General features: G+C 40.7%; 2 protein-coding genes across 2 annotated transcripts in view; one reads left to right on the forward strand and one right to left on the reverse strand.

Moving 5' to 3' along the window:
- Positions 1-267: 267 nt before the first annotated feature.
- On the reverse strand, positions 268-11,787 carry NFKBIZ (NFKB inhibitor zeta). Its single transcript, XM_082625045.1, has 12 exons — positions 11,308-11,787; positions 8,805-8,944; positions 8,252-8,282; positions 8,026-8,129; positions 7,147-7,928; positions 6,336-6,441; positions 5,800-5,946; positions 5,544-5,607; positions 5,085-5,254; positions 4,087-4,197; positions 3,790-3,957; positions 268-1,510 (listed from the first exon to the last, which is right to left on the reverse strand). Exons 1-12 carry the CDS (start codon positions 11,594-11,596, stop codon positions 1,457-1,459), a joined length of 2,166 nt encoding a protein of 721 aa, XP_082481171.1. The 5' UTR covers positions 11,597-11,787; the 3' UTR covers positions 268-1,456.
- A 1,545-nt stretch (positions 11,788-13,332) lies between these two features.
- The window catches only part of RPL24 (ribosomal protein L24), a gene marked incomplete at its 5' end in the record, with an annotated part of 144,625 nt that continues 135,464 nt past the window's right edge, over positions 13,333-22,493 (forward strand). Inside the window, one exon of the mRNA XM_082624945.1 lies at positions 13,333-13,338. Coding sequence (XP_082481071.1) covers positions 13,334-13,338 — 5 coding nt within the window. The remainder of the gene's footprint in view (positions 13,339-22,493) is intronic.

A 22,493-nucleotide genomic window follows, 5' to 3' on the forward strand; every position in this document is an offset into this window, starting at 1 on the left:
AGAATGGACTTCAGGATATGCAGAGGGCGAAGGGTAAGCTGGGACAAAGTGAGAGAGTGGCATGGATATATATACACTACCAAATGTAAAATAGATAGCTAGTGGGAAGCAGCCGCATAGCACAGGGAGATCAGCTCCGTGGTTTGTGACCACCTAGAGGGGTGGGATAAGGAGGGTGGGAAGGAGGGAGATGCAAGAGGGAAGAGATATGGGAACATATGTATATGTATAACTGATTCACTTTGTTATAAAGCAGAAACTAACACACCATTGTAAAGCAATTATACTCCAATAAAGATGTTAAAAAAAAAGAAAAAAAATAAGAGAAATAAAGAAAGGTTTTTCATGAATCAAATTTATTACAAAGAATTAATGTACAATCAAAGCCATATACATTCCTCGGGGTATGCCAGAGATAAGCAAAATAATATTATTAGAATTAAAGTTACTAAAAAATTAGGCATTTATTTTCTGAATGGTAATATGAAACATCATGGTACGTTATCATTATTTGACAACAGAAAACCAGTAAAACATGTTTCAATATTGACTTTTTGTTGTTCTTATAAAGGTAAAACAAACATTCCAACAGAGCAAGTAAATCATAAACTCTAGAAAGTGAGTCATAAAAAGGTGTTCTCTTTAATAGCATGCAATTCCCTGCAAATAATGTATCTCATCTCAAAGCATATTTACAATTCAAACAGAGCTCTGCCAGCCACTAAAGGAACAACTCTCCATCTGTTTCATCTACAGAGATGGTGATTACACAGCTCCTTTGAATGCATATGATTTTTAAAAATAGTGAAAATCCACTTGTTCTTTTCTAGTTTATTGATTTACACATTTCAAATGTGGCCATGTTAATGACCAATGTACAAATATTTGTACAAATATTTTAAAAGACAAAAATAACAATTATATACAGTTTGCAAAGATCAAACTTTAACCATGGCACCCTCCATCTAGTCCAACGACTAGAGACTTTGCAACACCAATAACTATCAGGTACTGCATCAGGCCAAACGAAGCCTCAACACTACGTCCAGATTTATTTTTTAACTTCCAAATGCTTTCATTTTTCTTTAAAGAAAAAGTTTACAATTCACCTCCTTTTAAACTGGCAATAGCTACATAAGCAATGCCTTATGCCACAAATCAAAGCCTTCTCCTACCCAAAAGCTACTGTTAATTGAAGTCAATTTTACCACTCAGATTAAATTCAGATGTCTAGATCCCAGATACCTGGGTATGAAATATTAAAATCTGCCAAGAGAAATTAGATACTTTTCTTCTTTTCTTTTAACATAACCCACTATATAATAGTGAACTAAATATGTTTGTTTCATAGAAACAACTTACATTTGCCAATACAAAGCAAATGGTCTATGTACAGATACATTAGGACTGCCTAACTGACAGTGAGTATTGCTGACCAGGCTCCCAGCCAATGGAGCTAATACGGTGGAGCTCTCTGCTGAATGGACTTTCCCTTCAGGATACGTCGGATCTGGAAAGGAAACCAATAGGACTTGTGAGGGTTTTTTTTTCTATGATCAAAGTACCACATCTCCTTCAGTTTCTTTGTAAGTAAGTATATGAAGAAATATGCAACAGTATGTGTCAAGACTTTAAGGGGACAAAAAAAAAATACTACAACTCCTTTTAAAGTTTACTACAGACCTGCTATAATGATCTTTGAGTACAAGAAAGTAAAGCAGCTCCATTAAAAATTATCTGAGGCTGGGCTTCCCTGGTGGCGCAGTGGTTGAGAGACCGCCTGCCGATGGAGGGGACACGGGTTTGTGCCCCGGTCCGGGAAGATCCCACATGCTGCAGAGCGGCTAGGCCCGTGAGCCATGGCCGCTGAGCCTGCGCGTCCGGAGCCTGTGCTCCGCAATGGGAGAGGCCACAACAGTGAGAGGCCCGCGTACCGCAAAAAAAAAAAAAAAAAAAAAAAATTATCTGAGGTTGAAAATCTCCAAAAGTTTAACTAAGACCTATATTCTTTTCCTAATCTTTACTCCTGTTATTTCTGAGAACATTTAATATTTAACGCAGTAATCATGGTTATTATAATACCTCACCTACCTTGATGTCAGCCTCAACCAAGAACCGAGAGCCCACGTTATACACACAAGTAAATTATAATGTCCTTCGAGTCAAGATAGCTATCATGACATCCAAGAATTAAAGCATCTGTGCATGACTATATGGATGACAGGAAACCCCCAGGCTCCCTCAGAGTCTAGTAATTGATTTTATACCCCAGCCTGACAAATTTTGTGATCCGTCTCTCAGCCCACAGCAGATTAGAAGCAACAAATTAGAAGAAAGAAGACTGGAGTAAGGGATGCAATTGACAGCTGCTAGAAGGAGACACAATGACCATGGTCTGACAATAAAAGCAAAGGAAAAGACCCTCCCTCCACACACAGAGACACAAAAAAACACAAAAGCAGGAAGGAGAGCAATCCAAGAACATTTAGCAAAGAGTCAAGCAGCTCTCCATGCTCAATACTCCCTGAGAACATCACTCTATGACTGCACACCACAAACAGCAAACCAGAAGTGAACAGTGCACTTAGGACTCTGCCATTTACTATTTAATGATGGTCCCTATGCCTGGACCCACTCTGAGTCTCAGTCTTCCCAGCTGAACCTTCACCCTGCAAAGTTTTCCTAACTATTAAGTGATATAATATACAGGAAAACTCTACAAATCATCAAGTGATTCATTTTAAGCTATAAAGAGCTCCACAAATATGAGTTACTATAATATTATGGTCATAGCGAGGGCTGTAAATCAAAGGCAAGGCTAAATTGCATTCCATATATTTTATTTTGTGATTATTAAAGTACGTAATGACCCACAGCCACAATCTCTTGTTTCCTCCAGGGAAAGAGTTTCATCAAAAATATTTTAAGTTCTTCCAAACGTATGGACACCAAGGGGAAAACTGGCGGGGGTGGGTGGGTGGGATGAACTGGGAGACTGGGATTGACATATATACACTAATATGCATAAAATGGATAACTAATAAGAACCTGCTGCTTAAATAAATAAATAAAATATTTTAAGTTCTTAAAAAGAGTCAGTTCTTGTTATCAAGAAAAGTTTAGTCATATGAAACTGTTCAATCCCCAAATATAATATATTGGGTTGGCCAAAAAGTTCATTCAAGTTTTTCAAAACAGCTTACAGCAAAAACCGAATGAACTTTCTGACCAATCCAGTAGAATCATATGATGAGAAAAGCATAATTTTATTTAAAGTATAAAATATTTCTAGGTTCTAAATTACATAAATAACCTTCCCATTTTTTATTTAGGATCAGTTAGATAGAAATCATTGTTAACAGCTAATGTTTACTGAGCAGCACCCACTTATGTGCCTGGGACTATTCTGAATACTCTACAAATACTGACTCATTTAATATGCCCAATAGTTGAAGGCTCATCACTTACTCACAAAACTAAGATTCTCTTTCTTTAGTATGTGCAGGAACCTTGGTTCCTCCTCTTTCATCAACTTCCAAATGTCAAACCATTCTGACTTAGCCCAAACCCAAGTTTGTGTCTTGGAAGACCCATTTGGGGTCCATGGATAAACCCTCAAATTTCTTACTCTTCCTTTGGAGACAAAGCAATTGACTCTAAAGGGCTACAGTGACCACTGTTGAGACACAGATGTTGATAAAGCCCACCTGAAGAGTGCCAGCTGGCCCCTGCCCCTTATGTTTCGGAACAATGCCTAAAAGTATTTCTTCTCCCTTCTGTGGCCCTCACCTGTTCTCCCACAGGGCCATCAGGAACCAAATGTACTGGCTGTTCGTTCTCCAAGTTCCGAGTACTTGGGTCTGCTCCCTTCCTCATCAATAGGCGGACTGCATCCAACTGTGTCACCCGATATTGCAGGCTGGCAGCAACATGGAGGGCGGTGTTTCCATTGTAAGCCTAAAGACAAAGAGACAAACAACACCCATCAGGAAGGAAGACTTTCATGAAAGCAGCTCAAAAGCTTGAAGAAGGTATAAAGAAGGTTATTCCAACTCTTGCGCAGTTCTTGAACACTTCTAAAAGTACCTTTGCATTCACAAAAGACAGGCAACTGGGCAGTTCCAAAAAGAGGCGAATGAGTTCCAGATTTGCTTCTTCAGCTGCCAAATGCAGGGCTGTGCGGCCACTTTTACGATCCTTGTCAAAGGCAAGAGGGGGAAAAAAATGAACATCCAGAAACCATGCCCTGGGTATGCTTCTCACCCAGTCTCTCATATGTCTGACTCACCCTTGGAGACTCACTCGGAGTGCCCCCTTCTCCATAAACCCTTCCTTCAACCCAAGCTCCATGTAATCTCTCACTCCTCCTAACTCCCTTTTATCACATGTACCCTTGTATACCGGGTGGCCATAAAATATAGAAACATAGACTATACTGTTTTATCATGTGCTGTAATATAATAAATCATTTACTGTGTATTCGCCTATGTTTCCAGACTTGGTGGCCACCCTGTAGACTTATAATTAGCTATATCTCTCACCATTTCTACTAGACAGTAAGCTCCCCAAGGACCCAAGTGGCTTATGATTTAGGTATTTTCCCCTAGGCCCCTAACTCAGTACCTCAGCCTTGTACATAGCAAATACTCAGCAAATAAACCTCAAATTTAAAGATAATAAAATATTTTCCAGTTTAAAAAACAGAAGATTAAGTCCAGATCCAACAACAATGAACAAACCCTTACAAAATGCACTACCTTTAGTATCTGTGTATAACAATGGAAGCAAAATGGAAATATCAATTTCAAGCATTTTATTTTCCTTTCAAATAAAGACATTCATTTCACAGCTAAATGATCTTTTGAATAATAATCCATAGATTAAAAGCAAATCAAGAAAGCAGATGAGGTGATCTTTTAAAATCTAAGCTTAACTATCCATACATTGCTACTCCATTAATTTAAAAAGATGGCAAAAATAAAATAAAAAGGGGGAAAAGTTTTAATCTATACTTGGGAAGAAGGTCTTCGGCTATAACCACGTCTCTCCCACATCCCATTTCCAAACTCTTCTGTGAATTTTACCTTAGCTTCCACTGTGGCTCCCATTTGAATCAGACACTTAATTGTATCAACTAGACTCTTATTCTTCAGCAAAAGCTCCTGAACTTCAGGTGAATGGGGCTGTTGATTTCTCTGGAGTTCGTGAACCACAGCGTTGTGGGCCACAACTGCACAGTGTAGAGGGGTCAGGCCTAGAAAAAAGCATAAGAAAGCAGTGGTCAAGCATCCCATCAATTCTTTTATTTGTTCTATAACTACAAACCTGGAGGGTGGCCTCTCACATGACCTACATATGGGCTCCACAAGGACTAGTGAGGTCATCTGAGTAATCCCTCCATTGGGTCTTAGTGCTAATTTTATCTATAGAATATTTTAGCTTTAATTACCTCCCTTCCTTATTGGTGTTGAACTTAGTGCCCTTAGAATTAATGGGCCCCTCTCTCTGAATGTTTTTCACCCAATAATGCGTCGATCACTTACCATCATAGTTAGTTGCCTCCAGATCCACAAACTGATTGCTCCCCACTGCTCCCTTCTGAATTGCCTGCAGAATTTAAAAACAGACATCTATCAGCAAAAGACAAACTACACAAATACTTATCTACCAGTGTTCCAAGAAAGGAGTAAGTCAACTCAAAAGAGAGCATTGCAACAGGCAATCTACATCCAACTCCTAATATCCAAGCTGTACCCCTTTGGCCCTGTGGTAATGGAGGCCTGGCTCGCTGCCTCTTACCTGAAGCACCTGGGAGTGGCCCTTCTCAGCACAAACATGCAGGGGGGTTCTTCCCCAGCAGTCAGTCGTATTCACCTGGGCCCCGAGGTTCACCAGATCCTGCACGATGAGGTGCTGATTGGCAGCCACTGCCACCTGAAAGGCACTCTGTGGACATTCAGAGGAAAAAAATATTTTTTAAAACCCATAACACTATAGTAACAAAGAATATGGACCTAAACTAAGACCGAGGGGGAAAAAACCCACATAGAGAAAATAAATCCTGTTAATAAGCAATAAGATACTGTAACACAAGGAAACTAAAATAAGCTTAGGGTGCAGCTTTATTATATCCAGTTAGTCTTTGGTCAAATAACTACAAAGTTAACGTTAATAACTTCAAGGTTGGCAGTGACAAAGAGTCAACATTCAGAAGTTAATATTAACTAAACTCTCTTGGTCTGGAACTCTGAAATGATCTACACATAAATATGAGACCAGCCGTCATCTTGTCCCCATGACCACACTTTGCCATTTCCCTCTGTCAAGATCCTCACCTGTCCATTGTGCTCTTTAATATCCAGCATGTGAAGCGCATTCATCTTTCTTGCAAGGACATAGGAAAGTGCCCTTCTCCCCTGGGCAACAGCAATATGGAGGAACCTGGGGGGGAAAAAAAGTAAAAGAAAAGAAGTGAATTATTTCTTATTTCACTAAGTTCATCCTTTTAAAAAAAAATTCTTCCTTTAACCCCTTTCTTGATATGTTAGTGTACTCAAATCAAACAGTACAGAGCATAATTTGTCTTTTCTGCTATGCTGACAATACATCTGAGTTGCAACAAGATGAATTAGGTTACCAGAAAAAAGAAGTATGCCAGGCACCATGCTGACTGCTTTAAATCCATTATTTTTAATGTTCATAAAAACCCACTGAGGGAGTTATTATCATTTTACATGCCCAGAAACTGAGGCATAGAGAGGTTAAAGAACTTGCCCAACACCACAAAGATGTCAGGACAGATCAGTATTCAATCTACAAATCAACTCACAGTTGATCATGACCAACTAACCATGACCTAACTGATTTTGCTCTACAGACACAATCTATGCTAATCTTTCAAAACCAATTATTCAAAGACACGTACATTTTTATTAATTTAGAACAGGTAATTTGTTCAGCCAGGAAAAAAAAAGAAAGGAAAGCTCTCACTTGAAATATGAGCGATCATGCTACGCCCACTAGTCATCTTGTTTAGCCAACCACTTACTCAGATCTAAGCTGGCATCCCCTAGAGAAATTCTGTGCCCACTGTGTCCAGCAAGCATGGCTTACCAAATTAGCTCAATGAGATAAAGGGATACTCACGTGTCACCATCTGCATCCTTTGAAAGAAACTGGTCTTGGGAGATATGTGCCAATTTGCTTTCTTCCTGCTCTACTTGCCACTGAAAAAATGACTTCCCTAACTGTGTGGTGTTCATTGGATTTCCGACGATGCTCGGGAAGGGCAGTGGTGTGTTTAAAGGGGCAGAGCCTGCATCGTGCCTCGCCAGGGCCTCACAGGCACTGTGTGGCATCATGTTGAAGTTCTGCACGTGGGCATCATTTTGCTGCTGAACGCTGGGGGCAGTCTGTGGGGGAACAGCAATATTCTCAGATTCCCTGGGATCACTTAGAAGGGATGCAAAACTTTGGTTCGAGCAGAACTGTGGTTCTTGACCATCAAAGATGTTTGGTTCATAGCTGGGGGACTGGGAAGTTCTGGAATAAGGACTGTATTCCAGAGCTGGGTTGTGGGTGTAGTGCTCTGGCGGCAGCTGCTGCACGTTCTGGTTCTGTGGAGAATACTGGTACATGGAAGCCTGATCCATCATGTGTGGGGAGCTGCTGACTTGGAAGGGTTGGTATTTCTGAGGTGGAGAGAAGACCTGCCCTCCGTGGAAGTCCTGACGCTGCTCGTGGGGGGAGCTCGGAGGGACCCCCACAGGGCTCATCCAGCTAACTTGGACAGTGTTCAGGGAAACCAGGCTGCATTCATTCTTAATGTTGATAATGCTCTGAAGCAGATCAGCACTGCTGCCCTGTTTGGATTCATTGTGATGGACATCTTCCATGCTTTCCGCGGGTGTGGGTGTTTGAGGTGGCGTCTGGAAAGGGAGAAAAAATAAGTTGCGCACTCCCTTCCAAAATTATTCCAGGAATAATTTCCAAAGGGTATTCAGAGGAAAATAGTGAGATACGTACCAAAAACTGGGTATGTAACAAAGCTGGTCTTTTGCAAGCTGGTCCATCAGACAATAAATCAGGGCCTTTCCTTTTCCCACTATATGATACTGTGTTCTTCAATTCTATACCCAAGAAAGGAATATGGAATCTGTGATAATTTTATTTCACAAATTTTTACCCATAATTACACTACACTGTTTTACCCTACAGCCCCCATGACATTATAAATAGAGGTAACTCTTACCTGTGAATTGCTCTCTGTTCACACCTTGTGTCTATCAGGAAAAAAAGTTTCCAATTTAGTGTGTGATAAATGGTTTCCTGATTAACATACATCAACAAACAGACTTATCTCTACCCCTCTTTACAGTTCACCATAAACCTTTGACATGGCTATTCTAGCAATATTTATTTTCTATGTTAATTTCCATCCTATCTTGCAACTTCCCCCGTTTGCACTTTCACCTTAGTTCAACTCAGGTTAAGATAAAATTAATAAGGCCACTTGAGTTTTCCCTTTCTAGTCAAAATGGTTCATTTTAACTGAGCCACATTAATTTCCTTGCCCCCAACTTGCCTTCATTTATTTATTCATTAAATTTCTCTTGCACACCTGCCAAGTGCCTAGCAGTGGGCAAAGTGACAGCAATATAGCAGACAGCAGGACAAATATGTTCTCTGTCCTATGGACTTTGTGGTCTACAAAAGACTTGCCCAACCTAGGTTAGCAGAGAGTAATAACACTGACAGGCTAACCTCCCTACCCCCAAACCCAAAACAAATAAATTAGGTGCTACCTTAAAATCATCGACAGCTTGTCCGGAAGCCTTCTGTTTATGACTTCGGATGTGCAACAGGAGTTCCTTCACTGAGTTCTTCACGCGAACACCTTGAAAGGGTCCTCTCTGCTGCCTTCCAACCCCCATATGGGGCTCAACTGTTCAAAAAACAAAACATATCCCAATTAAGTGTCTTCACAGACATGAATATTAATAATCTCAAAAGCATAGCTATCCAACGTGATGAAGTTCCCAACTAACAGACCACAAAGCCTCTTCAACTCGCTTGCCTGATACCTTTCCCCACCAGGAAGCCTAAGGAATTAAAGCTCATAAAAATATCGTTTCAGGGATCCCCAGAGCCGAGAGATAAACCCAAATTAATTCTCTGTCTCCCAGCCCTATCCACCCATGAGACAGGATCACAGATTTTGCCACCCTGACTCTCATAAATCTGTAATTATTCTAAACTTTTGAAAAACCTGGGGGGAGCAAGGAATAACTGATGAATTTTTAGCTTTTCAAACCAAATGCTTTATGTCCACACAGAAATTTTAAAGTCTATCAATTCCACTCACCTAAGAAGGTACAAAACAAACTTCTTCCAAAGATCTCAATGTACCAAAACCTAACATTTAACAATGTCTCAGTTTATTATTTCCCTCAGTTCAGCTACGCCAAGAAAGCTACATAAATTCACTGAGCTTAAACGCATTTCCACATATGCACACAGGATTTCCCCTCACCGACTGTTTTTGGATTGTTCACATAGGCCTTCTAAGTAAAAAGGAAATAATCTCATTTCATATTTAAGCTTTAAAATACACTTTAAAATGCAGTACATGAGGGCTTCCCTGGTGGCGCAGTGGTTGAGAGTCCGCCTGCCGATGCAGAGGACACGGGTTTGTGCCCCGGTCCGGGAGGATCCCACATGCCACGGAGCGGCTGGGCCCGTGAGCCATGGCCGCTGAGCCTGCGCGTCCGGAGCCTGTGCTCCGCAACGGGAGAGGCCACAACAGTGAGAGGCCCGCGTACTGCAAAAAAAAAAAAAAAAAAAATGCAGTACATGAGTACAGCATTCTCCTCTGACCACTACTATGTCACAACCTCTTGGGATGAGTTGAACACAAAGTAAACACACAAAGAGTCAGGAAGTGAATAATTCAGCAACTCCATTGAGAGTGGAAAAAAATAAGATGGAACAACAAACAAGGCATAATTTTAAATATATAGATATATACACACACACATATATATATATAATCAAATACATGAGAGAAACAACTCAACGACAGAGCAAACTAAACACTAGTTAGTTTTATGCTTAAGTCTAAGAATATCTTGCCAGAATCTAACACGGCATTTCTCTGGAATGACAGTAGTTAATAACTCAGCGTCACAGGGAGAAAAATTCAGTTTCAGAAATCCCCTATGGTAAACCAAACAACTAACAAAATAGTTACAGCCAGATGAAGGCCAAATGTGGAGAAAAAAACGGGTCTAAATACACACACAATTTTGGCATTTGCTACACACTTAACATACAGGGAGCATGATATACAACCGAGTGGTTTAAATCACTTTTTTAAATAAAAATGACAAATCACATTTTAAACTAAAACACAAGCAAAACAGGAGTGGCCAGCCATGGGGAATACCTGAAAGAGAACGCTCTTTAAAATCATGCTGATTAGATTTTCCAAAATTTGAGATTATCTAGACGTTCTTCGGTTCACCTACAGCGGCATCCTGTTTTCCTCCAAATTATGCAACTCCGTTCATTAAGAAAAGAAACTAACAATTCACAGCCGCAGAACGGAAACGTTACGCCTTTCTCTGCTACAGATGGCTCAACCATTCTAAAGCACACAAAACAAAGACCGAAGAAATTCTGGGCAGACTTCGGAAAATCACAGACTCAAGGTATAAACTGGTTTTCAGTCCAGCTTCACCTTACATCTTAATAATATCGGTTTCTTTTCTTTATAAAGTCCTTTTACTTAAAATTTCCACAAATACGTACTTAGGAAGAAATAAATCACAACCTTCAACCCAGTACCCAAACCCTTATCGCCGGCTACAGCCTTTCACTAAAACAGCCACAAGAAAAAGGTACACCTACATCAGATCCAAAACCTCGCCATAGTATGTGAATTATAGCTTAATAAAAGTGGGTTTTTTTTTTAAAAAAAAAAAAGAGAAAACCCAACGTGGTCCATTCCCCCCACCCGAAGTCAGAGCTGTGTGTTTCAAGCTACCAGGCCAGCTAGACGGCGCCCAGATTTCACAGACGGTCAAAGGGCATGGAGTGATATTCAACGCCCAGCACGGGGCAAGGCATCCAGTAGTGGCCTAATAATGATGGCCACTGTGATTATGTACCGCCGCTAAAGCAGGCGCCGAGGCCACCTAACACCTGGCCGAGGTACTTCGCTTCTGGGCGGCCCAGAGCCCCCCTCCCCGCGGGTGGGCCGCCCGCAAACGGGGGTCCTGGGGCCGCCCCGCCGGGGCCGGTGGGTACCTTGCAGCCGCTCGGCACGGGCGCCGCCTCTCGGCCGGGACTCTACCGCCCCGCAGGAGGACACGGACGAGGCGGAAGAGAAGTCGGAGGAGTCGGAGCCGGGCGAGCCGGGCGCCGAGGGCCCAGACGACGAGAAGCCGGCGTCGCAGGCGCCGGGGGCGGCGGCGGGCGGTGACGCGCCGTAGAAGTAGGCCAGGTTGAGCGGGCTGGTCATAAGGCCGCAGTCGCCGGCCGCGTCCAGCAGCCCCTCTCCGCCGCGGCTGTCGTCCAGCAACTTGTCCACGATCATGCTCCCGGGCTCGGCTCTCGGGGACCCCAGACACCTGCGCCACCGGTTCGCTGCGCGCGACTGCCTTCCGACTGCGGCTGTGGCTGTGATGGGTTCGGGAACCTATCGGCTGGAGGACGGCGCGGGCACGGGCGTGGTCCGGAGGTGCCCGACTATTTAACCGGCCTTCGAGGCCAGGGGCGGAGAGAAAAGGCCACCGCCTCGCCGGCCTCCCCCGCGCCCGGCCGGGCCATTGGCGGCGTCGGGGTAGCCTCCCGGCCACTCCTCCGGATGCGCCCCGTTTCCAGTAAAATGTACAGGATGAGGCAATGTGCCCTCCGCCCTCGCTCCGCCCTCGCTCCGCCCTCCCGGCCCCGCCCAGACCGACCGGTTGTTTTCCTGCCCTTCACCTAGAAACCCCGATGGAACGCGGCCTCCTGGCCCTCGGACCCCGGCCCTGGCCGCCCGACGACGGATGTCGGGGCCGGCGCTGCCTCGGCGCGCTCCCAGCCTGGCCTAGGCACCCGGGAAGAGGGTGCGTGGCGTGGGCCTCGCCCGCATTGTGCGGCGAGGAGGCAGGAGGCGGCGGTGGGAACAGGTTGGCCTGGTTCCGTGGCGTAGGAAAGTGCTGGAAGGTGTGCGCCGCGCAGCCCTCCCGCCGCCCTGCGCCGAGCTTCTCGCCAGCCCCAGCCAAGACGTCTCCCAGGCAAGGAGTCTCCGGGAGGTTCTTAAGGGCCTGTCTCCTCTCAGTTTAGTAAGCGTTTGCCAACGTACCTTTTGGCCAAATCCCAAACTGAAAGAGATGTTGAAGCCATTTTTTTCTGTCCTCAAATTATAATTCGGTCAATTTTTTTTTTTTTTGGGTGCAGCCCAGGAATAAAAAGCGGTGTCCTGTAAGCTTCCATACTGAAACAAATACGTCTTAGCAAAATGACAAGTTTACATACATGTATGTGTCTGTATTTACATATATGTAATTTCTTTATGCTGCATAACTGTCCATTGTGTCGGATAAGCACAGGAATTTTGCTCTCTCCTATCTTAAATACTTTAATGGAGTTACACAATTTTTGTAGTGAAGTTCAATTACTTGCTAAAACCGTGGCTAGGAGATAGCAGGAACTAAAGATGAATGATTATGTCTGTGCTTTCAAGTACATTATAACCTTTTAAGAATGATAAGGTAAGTACACACATGCTATATTAAAAGAAACCGATTATGATTAAATATCATGAGGGATACAAAGTTCAGTGAGTGTCCTAAAAAGAACATCTAGTGAAGGGCAAGATGAGGTCATGAGGAAAATCTTTGCAAAGAAGGTGACATCTGAGATAGGCCCCAAAGAATGGGTGAGGTTTCAACCCACAGCATTTATAGGAAAAGGGAACAACATGAGCAAAGAATTAAAGAAAAGGTGTCAGATAAAAGCTTACAGTCCCTTCTAGGATAGTCAAGGGAAGACCATAACATTAAATGTAAAAGGTAACTTGGTGTTTTTGGGTGGAGCACCTCCAGTAACAGGCTGACACACTGGGTCTTTAATAAACATTGAGTGACCATGAAAGAATTTGGGGTGGGCAAAATTAATCCGGAAGCAACTCAAAGGAGGAGAGAAACCACTGTAATGGCCCAGGAGAGAACTGACCTGACCCTGGGGCAGAGGCAGTGGGAAAGAAGAAAGTAAACAGAAATAAAACAGGCCTGGGCAGCATTGCTAGCAGAATGCGCAGGTCGCACCGGGTTGGAGGTGGGCAGCAATGAAGGGGTCCCCAACCAGGCTATGGTTTGGGGCTGGATGACCATGTGAATAGGGATGCCAACTTCAGATCACAGGGAAATCAGGGAAAGTAGACTGTTAGGGTCCCAAGAGGAAAAATGAGGGAGGCAGGGGAGAAGAGAGACAAAGAGCTTGAATTGTTATTCAGTATTGATAGGTGGTACAAGACCCTGGTGCGGGTGCTAAAGTAAATATTTCCTTGTTTCTCACAAATGTTGTATTGCCCCAGGAACTTCTTGCTGCCTTTCCCTCCTGCCAGTTTTTGAGTTTTGGTAAATTTTTTTAAAAATTAAAAGAAAACAGCTCCCTTGATGTATCTGCAGAAAACAAGGCTCCAGTAATTGCAGTTCCTCAGAAACCAAAATCACTTAAAACATGCTCCAAATGAGATATTAGGCTTTCTCAATAAAATCTATTTGGATTTTTTTTCCTTCCCACTAACATTTTATGTATAATAAAGGCCTTAAATGGCCATCCAAATAAATTCACGGCCAATATTTTTTTTTACAAAATTAATTCTCCCCCTAAAATTATTTCCCGTTTCGCTTGGTATATAAAAATTCAAACTTCAAAATCATGGCTTCTGGAGAACTTAATATAGATAAATACGGTCAGTAGACTAATGTTTCAAAATAAAGTTTTCTACGAAATGTCAAAGCAATCATACTGTTTTAAAAGACCACAACCCCCAACACACAGTCAAGAATGGTTATTTGTTAATATCACTACAAAAATTAACTTTAAATGCTCATTTAAATGTTGAAATATAAACACAGTGTGGTCTATTAGGTTGAGTGATATGACACTGCCACAGTTCTAATCAAACATAGTGTACCATTCACTCTGGGGAGATAGCTAACCATGTTATGAGGACTCTGGAAAAGTCCACTGAGGCCAACAGCTAGCACTAACTTGCTAGCCATGTGAGTGAGCCATTCCAAAAGCAGATCCTCCAGCTCCACATCTGGCCTTCAGATGGCTGCAGCACTGACCAGCATCTTGAAGGTAGTCGTATGAGTAACCTTGAGTTAGAAACCCATCTTTCAAAGCCACTCCCAGATTCCTGACCACAGAAACATTATTTGAAAAATGAGCCTTTGAGAATTTACACAGTTTACACTGCTCATCATAGGTGGAGAAGAGATTAAAATCCTTATCTGTCTGAGTCTGGAGCCCAATCTTTTGCTTTAGAAAGGGAGATCAGAAGACTCATTTCCTCAAGGCTCAGATGCACGGCCTACATCTAAAGATATAGAAAAAGATGAAAATAACAGATCAGAGAGTTCCCTGACTCATGAAAGGAAGAAAACTATTCCAAAGCAATTGGAAGGAACTGTAAGTATAAAATAAAAATATGACAATGCTATCTTTTCCTTGGTTTTATAGATGTTAATAATTTACCTTATTGTGTCTTACGCAATAGAACATTTCTGCATAGTAATATGATGCCAGTTAAGTTGTAACACCATTTTGAGACCAGTCATTCAGAGTTTTTAAAAAGGAACTGACATTTTAAATGAAGATGTAATGAACTTTTGAGAAGCCAAAAATTATTTAGTGCAGCTTTTCAAACCTGAGGAGAAAAACCCAGTGAAGTATCTTACAGCATAACTGGCTGAAGAAGTGAACATCATAGGTGAGAGAACAGTAAAGCCTGGCAGAGTTTATCTTGCTGAATGCCTTCTAGAGGAAAAGTCAGCAAAAGAAACCATGGCACTGCCACTTTTCAATGTTATAGTAACTCATCAAATTAAAGATTTGACTGCAAACTTTAAAACTGATCTTTTCTGCAGAACTGCACTTTTGCCTTAGAAATGGATAGATCTGCTGACTGTCTGGACTTGCTATTTTGGGTGTATTCATCAGGTACCAGCACCAACTAATTATCAAAGATCTTTCATATGAATGCTTGACAACAAACATAGAGGTGCTGAATCGGGGCTTCCCTGGTGGCGCAGTGGTTAGGGATCCGCCTGCTGATGCAGGGGACACGGGTTCGTGCCCTGGTCCGGGAAGATCCCACATGCCACGGAGCATCTAAGCCCGTGTGTCACAACTACTGAGCCTATGCTCTAGAGCCCGCAAGCCACAACTACTGAAGCCTGTGCACCTAGAGCCCGTGCTCCGCAATGAGAAGCCACTGCAATGAGAAGCCCAAGCACCACAACAAAGAGTAGCCCCCGCTCACTGCAACTAGAGAAAGCCCACACGCAGCAATGAAGACCCAACGCAGCCAAAAATAAATAAAATAAAATAAAATTTTAAAAAGGTGCTGAATCATTTGAAGTATACAATAATTTTTTTTGAATTTCATCATTTATCCTGGAACAGTTGTGTTGACATTTGCTCTGATGGTACTAAAACAATGGTGGGTAAAATTGCTGGTGCCTTACAAGTGAAGGCAATGGCAACAAAATGAACTAGTCATCATTGTATTCTTTACCACTATCCATTTGCAGAAAAAAGGAAAAAAAAATAGAAGCCAGTTTCACTTAAGAAAGTCATAGATGAAACAGTAATAATTACTAACTTTATTAAGACTTGACCCTTGAAATATATATATCTTTAATATTTTATGACAATTGTCGGGAAAGGCATTTGGTCTACTAGGTTGAATGATATGATATGACATTGCCATTTGTTCTAATCAAATACTGTTTGAGTTGTGAGCTGAACTAGTCTCTATTTTTTATGGAACACCAATTTTACTTGACTGACAAACTGGTTATTCAGATTTGGGTATTTGTCAGTTTTGGGGTTTTTTTTTTTTATGAACAAAGCAAGCCTGTCAAGAAACAACTGACAGTATTTATTCCCAATGATAAAATTCAGGCGTTCAAATGAAAATTAGAATTTGGGAAACTTCTGACACCCTAAGCTTGAGAGCTTCCCAATATTGGAAGACATTTTTGACGTGGTTAATTGTGATATGTTATCAACAAATATGATTTTTTCTGTATTATATAATGAAAGGAGGCAACATTACAAAATTTGCGTAACTCAATAGAGTAATATTCTCCAAATGAACAATGCAAGACCTTAAAAAATCACATGTGAGTAAAAGATCCATTCAAGGTGCAAGAGAGACCAATGGATATTAATGTATCAGAGTACAAAAGGTTCACTGATATGGTTTCAGATTCCACAGTGCATTTGTCCCTTAAGGAATTACCACTTATTTTGGTATAATATTAAAAAAGAATATCCACAATTATCTGAAATGACTATTAAAACAGCTCTTCTTTTTCCAACTACATAGCTGTATGAGGACAGATTTTCTTTATATACTTCAACCAAAACATATTGCAACAAATTAAATGCAGAAAAAGATACACTCTGTTTTCTATAAAGCCAGACCTTAAGAGATTTGCAAAAATGTAAAACAATACTGCTCTTCTCACTATTTTTTCTAGTTTAGAAATTACAGTTTTTTAAATAAATTAGTAAGTAAAGATTTTTTTATTTTATTGGTAGGATGTAGACAATATATCATTCGAACTAATAGTTCCATATTGGACCAACAATTGTTGAACACCTGACTCCAGAACCTTCCTCTCTTCTCCATTTCTATTTAAACCGTCCAAGACAGGACTTCATCTCTCACCTGAGCCAAATGATTGCCCATCTAGCGTTGTCCACCTCCAGACTTCCATCAGCATGCCATATATACACCCAAATCTAAAAATTCCTCAACTCTACTTAAAGATCCTTCAAATGGCTCCAATCATCTTTAGCATCGAGTTCAACCTTCGTAGGATGGCAGGTATCCAAGCCCTGCCTTCCTCACAAGCCTCATCTTCCTCATTACTTGCAGTATTACCAAACTGAATATAGTTGCTCACATATCTGGGACTTCACTTCCACTGTTCCTTCTGCACAAAGTGCTGTACCCTTCCTCACCTGGCCAATTCACACTCATCTTTCCCAAGACTCAGATTAATATCCAACACCCCTGGAGCCTTCCCTGACCTTCCCTCCTCCCCACACTCACTCTCACCCCCAGACTGGCATAAGGGCCCCTATTCTGCATCCCCACACAGACTTCCATCATAGTTCTTAAGCTGTGCTGAAATTATCCATTTGGGTGAGTCTGTCTCTTCTGTTCCACTATAAATTCCCAGGACATGTATCCCTTGTAAGTAGCCAACAACCTTTATGTAGTACACATTTAATTGACTGGTAGAAACAAATGTAAATGCTTCCAAAATTACTTATGTGCAACACCACAGACATCAAAATAGACACTTTGGCCCCTGAATTAGAATCCCTTCATTCTCAGCACCTGGATACTATAAAACTATTTCCTATATCTTACAAATATAAAAAGCTCAGCTGTCTTTGCCCAGGATTCTTTGGTTCATATCAACTTTTTAAAGAATGTAAAATGCTTTCAGGAGCTTTCAAAACAGATATATTATGTAATATATTGATTTTTTGATGCTTTCTCTGAAAAATAATGTATTATCTCCATAGTAAAGTAAAACACTTTTTAACATCTCAGGAAACATTTAAACTTCTGGGTATTCAATAGATTTTTAATGCAGAGGAACAAATTAGACTATATATATATATATATATATATATATATATATATATATATATTTTTTTTTTTTTTTTGTGGTACGCAGGCCTCTCACTGTTGTGGCCTCTCCCGTTGCGGAGCACAGGCTCCGGATGCGCAGGCTCAGCGGCCATGGCTCACAGACCCAGCCGCTCCGTGGTATCTGGGATCCTCCCAGACCGGGGCACAAACCCATGTCCCCTGCATCGGCAGGCAGACTCTCAACCATTGTGCCACCAGGGAAGCCCTAGACCATATATTTTTAAATTTCATTTATTCTTCAATATGATAGTGCCCTCTAAATGGCAGGTACTTTTCTAGGCACTGGGGCACAGTAGTACCTCAGACAAAAAGTCCTGTCTTTGTGGAGCTTATATCCAGAGGTATAAACATTCTGGTCATACACTCAGATGCTATTACTGAGATACATATACTCAGTTCTACTGAGACTCACATACTTCCTAGAAAACCTACAACATCTGACCTACCGAGCTATGGCGCAGATAGCTGTAGTTAGTAAGAGCCATAAACTGCTTCCTTACAAATGATGTAACACATTATTTTGTGTGTTTTTGCCTGGGAAGATGAAAAAATTATCTCTGGAAATAGTTTCCTAGGTCCTGTTTGCAGCAAATTATTAACATCTGATATCAAAGCACAGTATACCCTTATATTTCCGTTGAGGGAATTTCTCAAAGCAGGTAAATAAATATACGTGTCTAGTAACCTAATCATTATGAGGATGAATTAGCAAAAGATAATCACATCTTGGAACACTCCTCAGTGCTGACAGAATGAACTTGTAACACTTCTAAATACTGTAGGTACAGTATGCACAGCTTTGCATATTATGCACCAATTGTGTCAAGGCAAAATTAATGCCTGAGTGTCCCTGGAGACATCTCTCTGGAGCTTTTTCTTGCCTAAAGTGCCTATGAAATGTGCCATGTACCACTTTGTCCCACAAATATTTTCTGAGTAGCTATGATATCTATGATGTAAAGTAACTCCACTGATTTCCAGTAGGTACCCAAGGCCTGTCCTCTAATGGATGGGCAGAAGAGGCTGCTTGTACAAAGCCAGGTCACACAGCTGAACATCTCAATCGATTAGATGCCCTGTAAACAGAGGTTGAATCACAGCACTGCTACAATACCCTGAAAAACCTTCCAGTCTAGCAACAGATTGAAATCCCACTACGTAAATTGGAAGACAAATTTGTCTTCCCCTTTTTTTTAACACTTCATTTCCAAAGAAATGAAAATTTTGTCCATTGGATTTGAGGAAATATTCACATACTATAACTGTGTATATGAGTTGTGCAAAATCATATGCTATATATGATGGAGTAACGTTCAGTGTTGGTCTGAAGGGCTAGCTGGTATACTACAGTCCCTAATAAGTAATGATCCAAACTCACATGAAACACGTGCACTCTCCTAAAATTCACCCTTAGAGTAAATTGTTCTTAGTTCATGAGGGTGTTTCCTGGTTTCTATTTATAATAATGAACTATTTATAGTATTCTATTTATATATTTCTATGTGTGTCTATCCATAATAGACATACATAGAAATATAGGTGAGCTTTGTCTAAAAGGGCAGAGAATTACAAGTTCTGTGGTTGCTTCTGCTTTCTCTGCCTGTTGACAATTCAGATATTTCATTTCCACACATACAAAAGAAACCACCATCATATATACTGGATGTGGGAATATTGTCAATTCTTGCCTGACTTAAATGTTACTAAAATCTGAGCTGCATGAAACAGAATGGTGAAGAAGGAAGAGTATCTTCACACAACTCCCCTTTTTCCTCTCCATTTTCCTTTCTGCCACTCTTTTCCCACACAAATCTATAGACTCCAGATGGTAACATATAGTCCAGAATTATCCTTCCCTATATATCCTTCTACTATAAAAAACTTCCATCCTCTGGGAAGTTAGCCCAGCTTTCAGGAAGAAAATGCTGATAACCGAATCACTTTGCTCTGCACCTGAAACTAACACAACATTGTTAATCAACAATACTCCAATATAAAATAAAATTTTTTTAAAAAAAGTAAATGCTAATAAACTGATTCACATTGTAAAATAAATAAACAACTTTGTTACCTTTCATGGGAATAGTTACTTTTTAAAGAGAAAAAAATCTGAAGACAATTAATTAAGCCCAAAGGACTGAATGTTTCATAGTTGAATTTGGGATCTGAAGTAATTATGCGAAGAAGAATTTTGAGAGAAAAACCCTTCACTCTTCCTTTGTGTAAGATATTGGCCCATGTGCATCTGCAAAGGCGTGAAGCTATGAATCTTCCCAGCATTATTCCACTTTCCCTTAGGTAATGACTTAAACCTTCTCTTTTCCCAGAAAAAAGGTTAAATTTGAAAGGTGGGTTAATTTGAGCTTAATGCCTTGTTAATCTAGAAATAGGATACCATGCTTCTAAATGCTCAGTACACAGTTGTTTAATAAACATGTTGATTGCACAGATTTATATGTTGACTTATCTTTTTCAAAATTTTCAGTCATAATCTTCTTTTCCCTTCCTTTTAAACACAGGTCAAATTAGATTAGGGCCTTATATGAAGAAAAATTTTATCAAGAAGAATTTTTCTTCTAGAACTTTTAATTCAGAATTTAAAACTTGAAGTTTGGGGGCTTTTATGGGGGGAGGAGTTGGGGGGGCTTGGTTTTTTCACATAAGTCTACAGGGATTTATTTTGAATTTCTATAAACAAGGACAGTAGTATGTACCAAATAGAAAGACTAATTATAAAAATGTTTAAGAGCTGAGAAAGAGACACTAACCTAGACCATGTACGGGAGAGACATCATTACCCCCCAAAATAAAAAATAGTTATAGACCCACAACATAATAATACTTTCATTTACTTATAAGGTTAATCGTAACTACACCATGTACTGAATACTATGTTAGGTATTTATATATACTTTATCTCTTATGTAGTTAATGCCTGGGAGAATGGCCAAAGATTAAGGTGAAATACGCAGTTATGAAATTTTCCCAACCACCATCCACATTAGCAGACAAAATATAACAAACATGGATTGCTGTGAATTGAAAGGATAATTTAACATTGGAATTCATTAATGAGGAAATCTGAACCCTCAGTTACTAAAAGACTATGCAAATTCCATATAACATTAATGACAATTATTCATTCAAACAATCACCTCACCTCCCCCAAAATTGATTTTGCTTACTACTATGGCCTGCAGGCCAAATCTGGTCTATTGCACAGCCTGTCTCTTAAGAATGGTTTCTACATTTTTTTAAAGTTACATTTTAAATGGTTTTATAAGTGCTTACATAATATCCTCTATCTTGTCTCTTAGTCCACAAAACCTAAAATATTTACTATTTGGCTCATTACAGAAAAAGTTTACGAACGCTTGCTTTAAGCAAAAGTTCTCAGAAGCACTGCAATGTCATGGCTTTGAAGCCTGCAAACTCAGCTCTAGCACTGACCAGCTATGTGTTTTGGGGCAAGTCCTGCATCTCTGAGCCTCAGTTTACTCACATATAAAGTGGACTATTAGTATCTAAATCAAATTGCTAAGACCACATGAGGTAATGTACAACGTGTGTAAAGTATCTGACACATCCTAGACACTTCATGTTAGTTCCCTTCCAGTTCCCATAAATTATTATGACCATTGAGTGAATCTCCAACCTACTTGTATGTGTGTGGCTGAGAGAAGCAGGGAGAATAGATTACATATTGAACAAAAACTTTTCATACCTTTTGTCTGCATAGCATTTCCCCCCCAAGTACTTTCCCACTTGTGCAATCCAACTGTTAGGAAGAAACTCAATGTACTTTTTTAAAATCATAACTGTAGAAGTTGTAGATCAGAAAACTATTATAATGAACAAAGATGCATTAAATTAGACATGAGGTTCAGTAGACAGATTCTCCTGTTAACATCCTTCCACTTTTCTCTATTTCCAACAAGCATGCTCAAATTTCATCTCTTAACCTCATTCTGGATTACATGTTGCCCTGCAGAGTTTCCTCTTCCCATCAGCCTACATCATCCTATACAGTTTAAACGTTCCATAAATGCTAGCAAACAGGGTCTGGGGGACCAAAAGACCAACCTGTGATAAAGAGTAGAGGATAGATAGAAACAAAGTCATCTTTTAGTTTCATGTGCTCTGTTCTAAGTCTCAGAATCTTTGACCAGTGATTCTCAACCCCTTTCTTCCCCCAGCACATCTGAGAGGTAGGATACACTCCCACCAGTAAGGTTTTCTCTGGCCACTACAGTCTTCAAAATGGGGTTGTATGGCCCTTGAAAACACCTCCCCAGTGATTGTGACAGACCATTAAGGAGGAATTCCAGATCTGTTGGACAACTATTGCTTTAAATTACTTTACCCAATAATTCTAGTGCCATAGAACACTCTATGACATAAATCACAGCAGGATCATTTTTGACCCACCTTCTAGAGAAATGGAAATAAAAACAAACAAATGGGACCTAATGAAACTTCAAAGCTTTTGCACAGCAAAGGAAACCATAAACAAGACGAAAAGACAACCCTCAGAATG

The sequence above is a fragment of the Mesoplodon mirus genome (assembly GCF_964341445.2).
Source record: "Mesoplodon mirus genome assembly, chromosome: 6".
NCBI lineage: Eukaryota > Metazoa > Chordata > Mammalia > Artiodactyla > Ziphiidae > Mesoplodon > Mesoplodon mirus.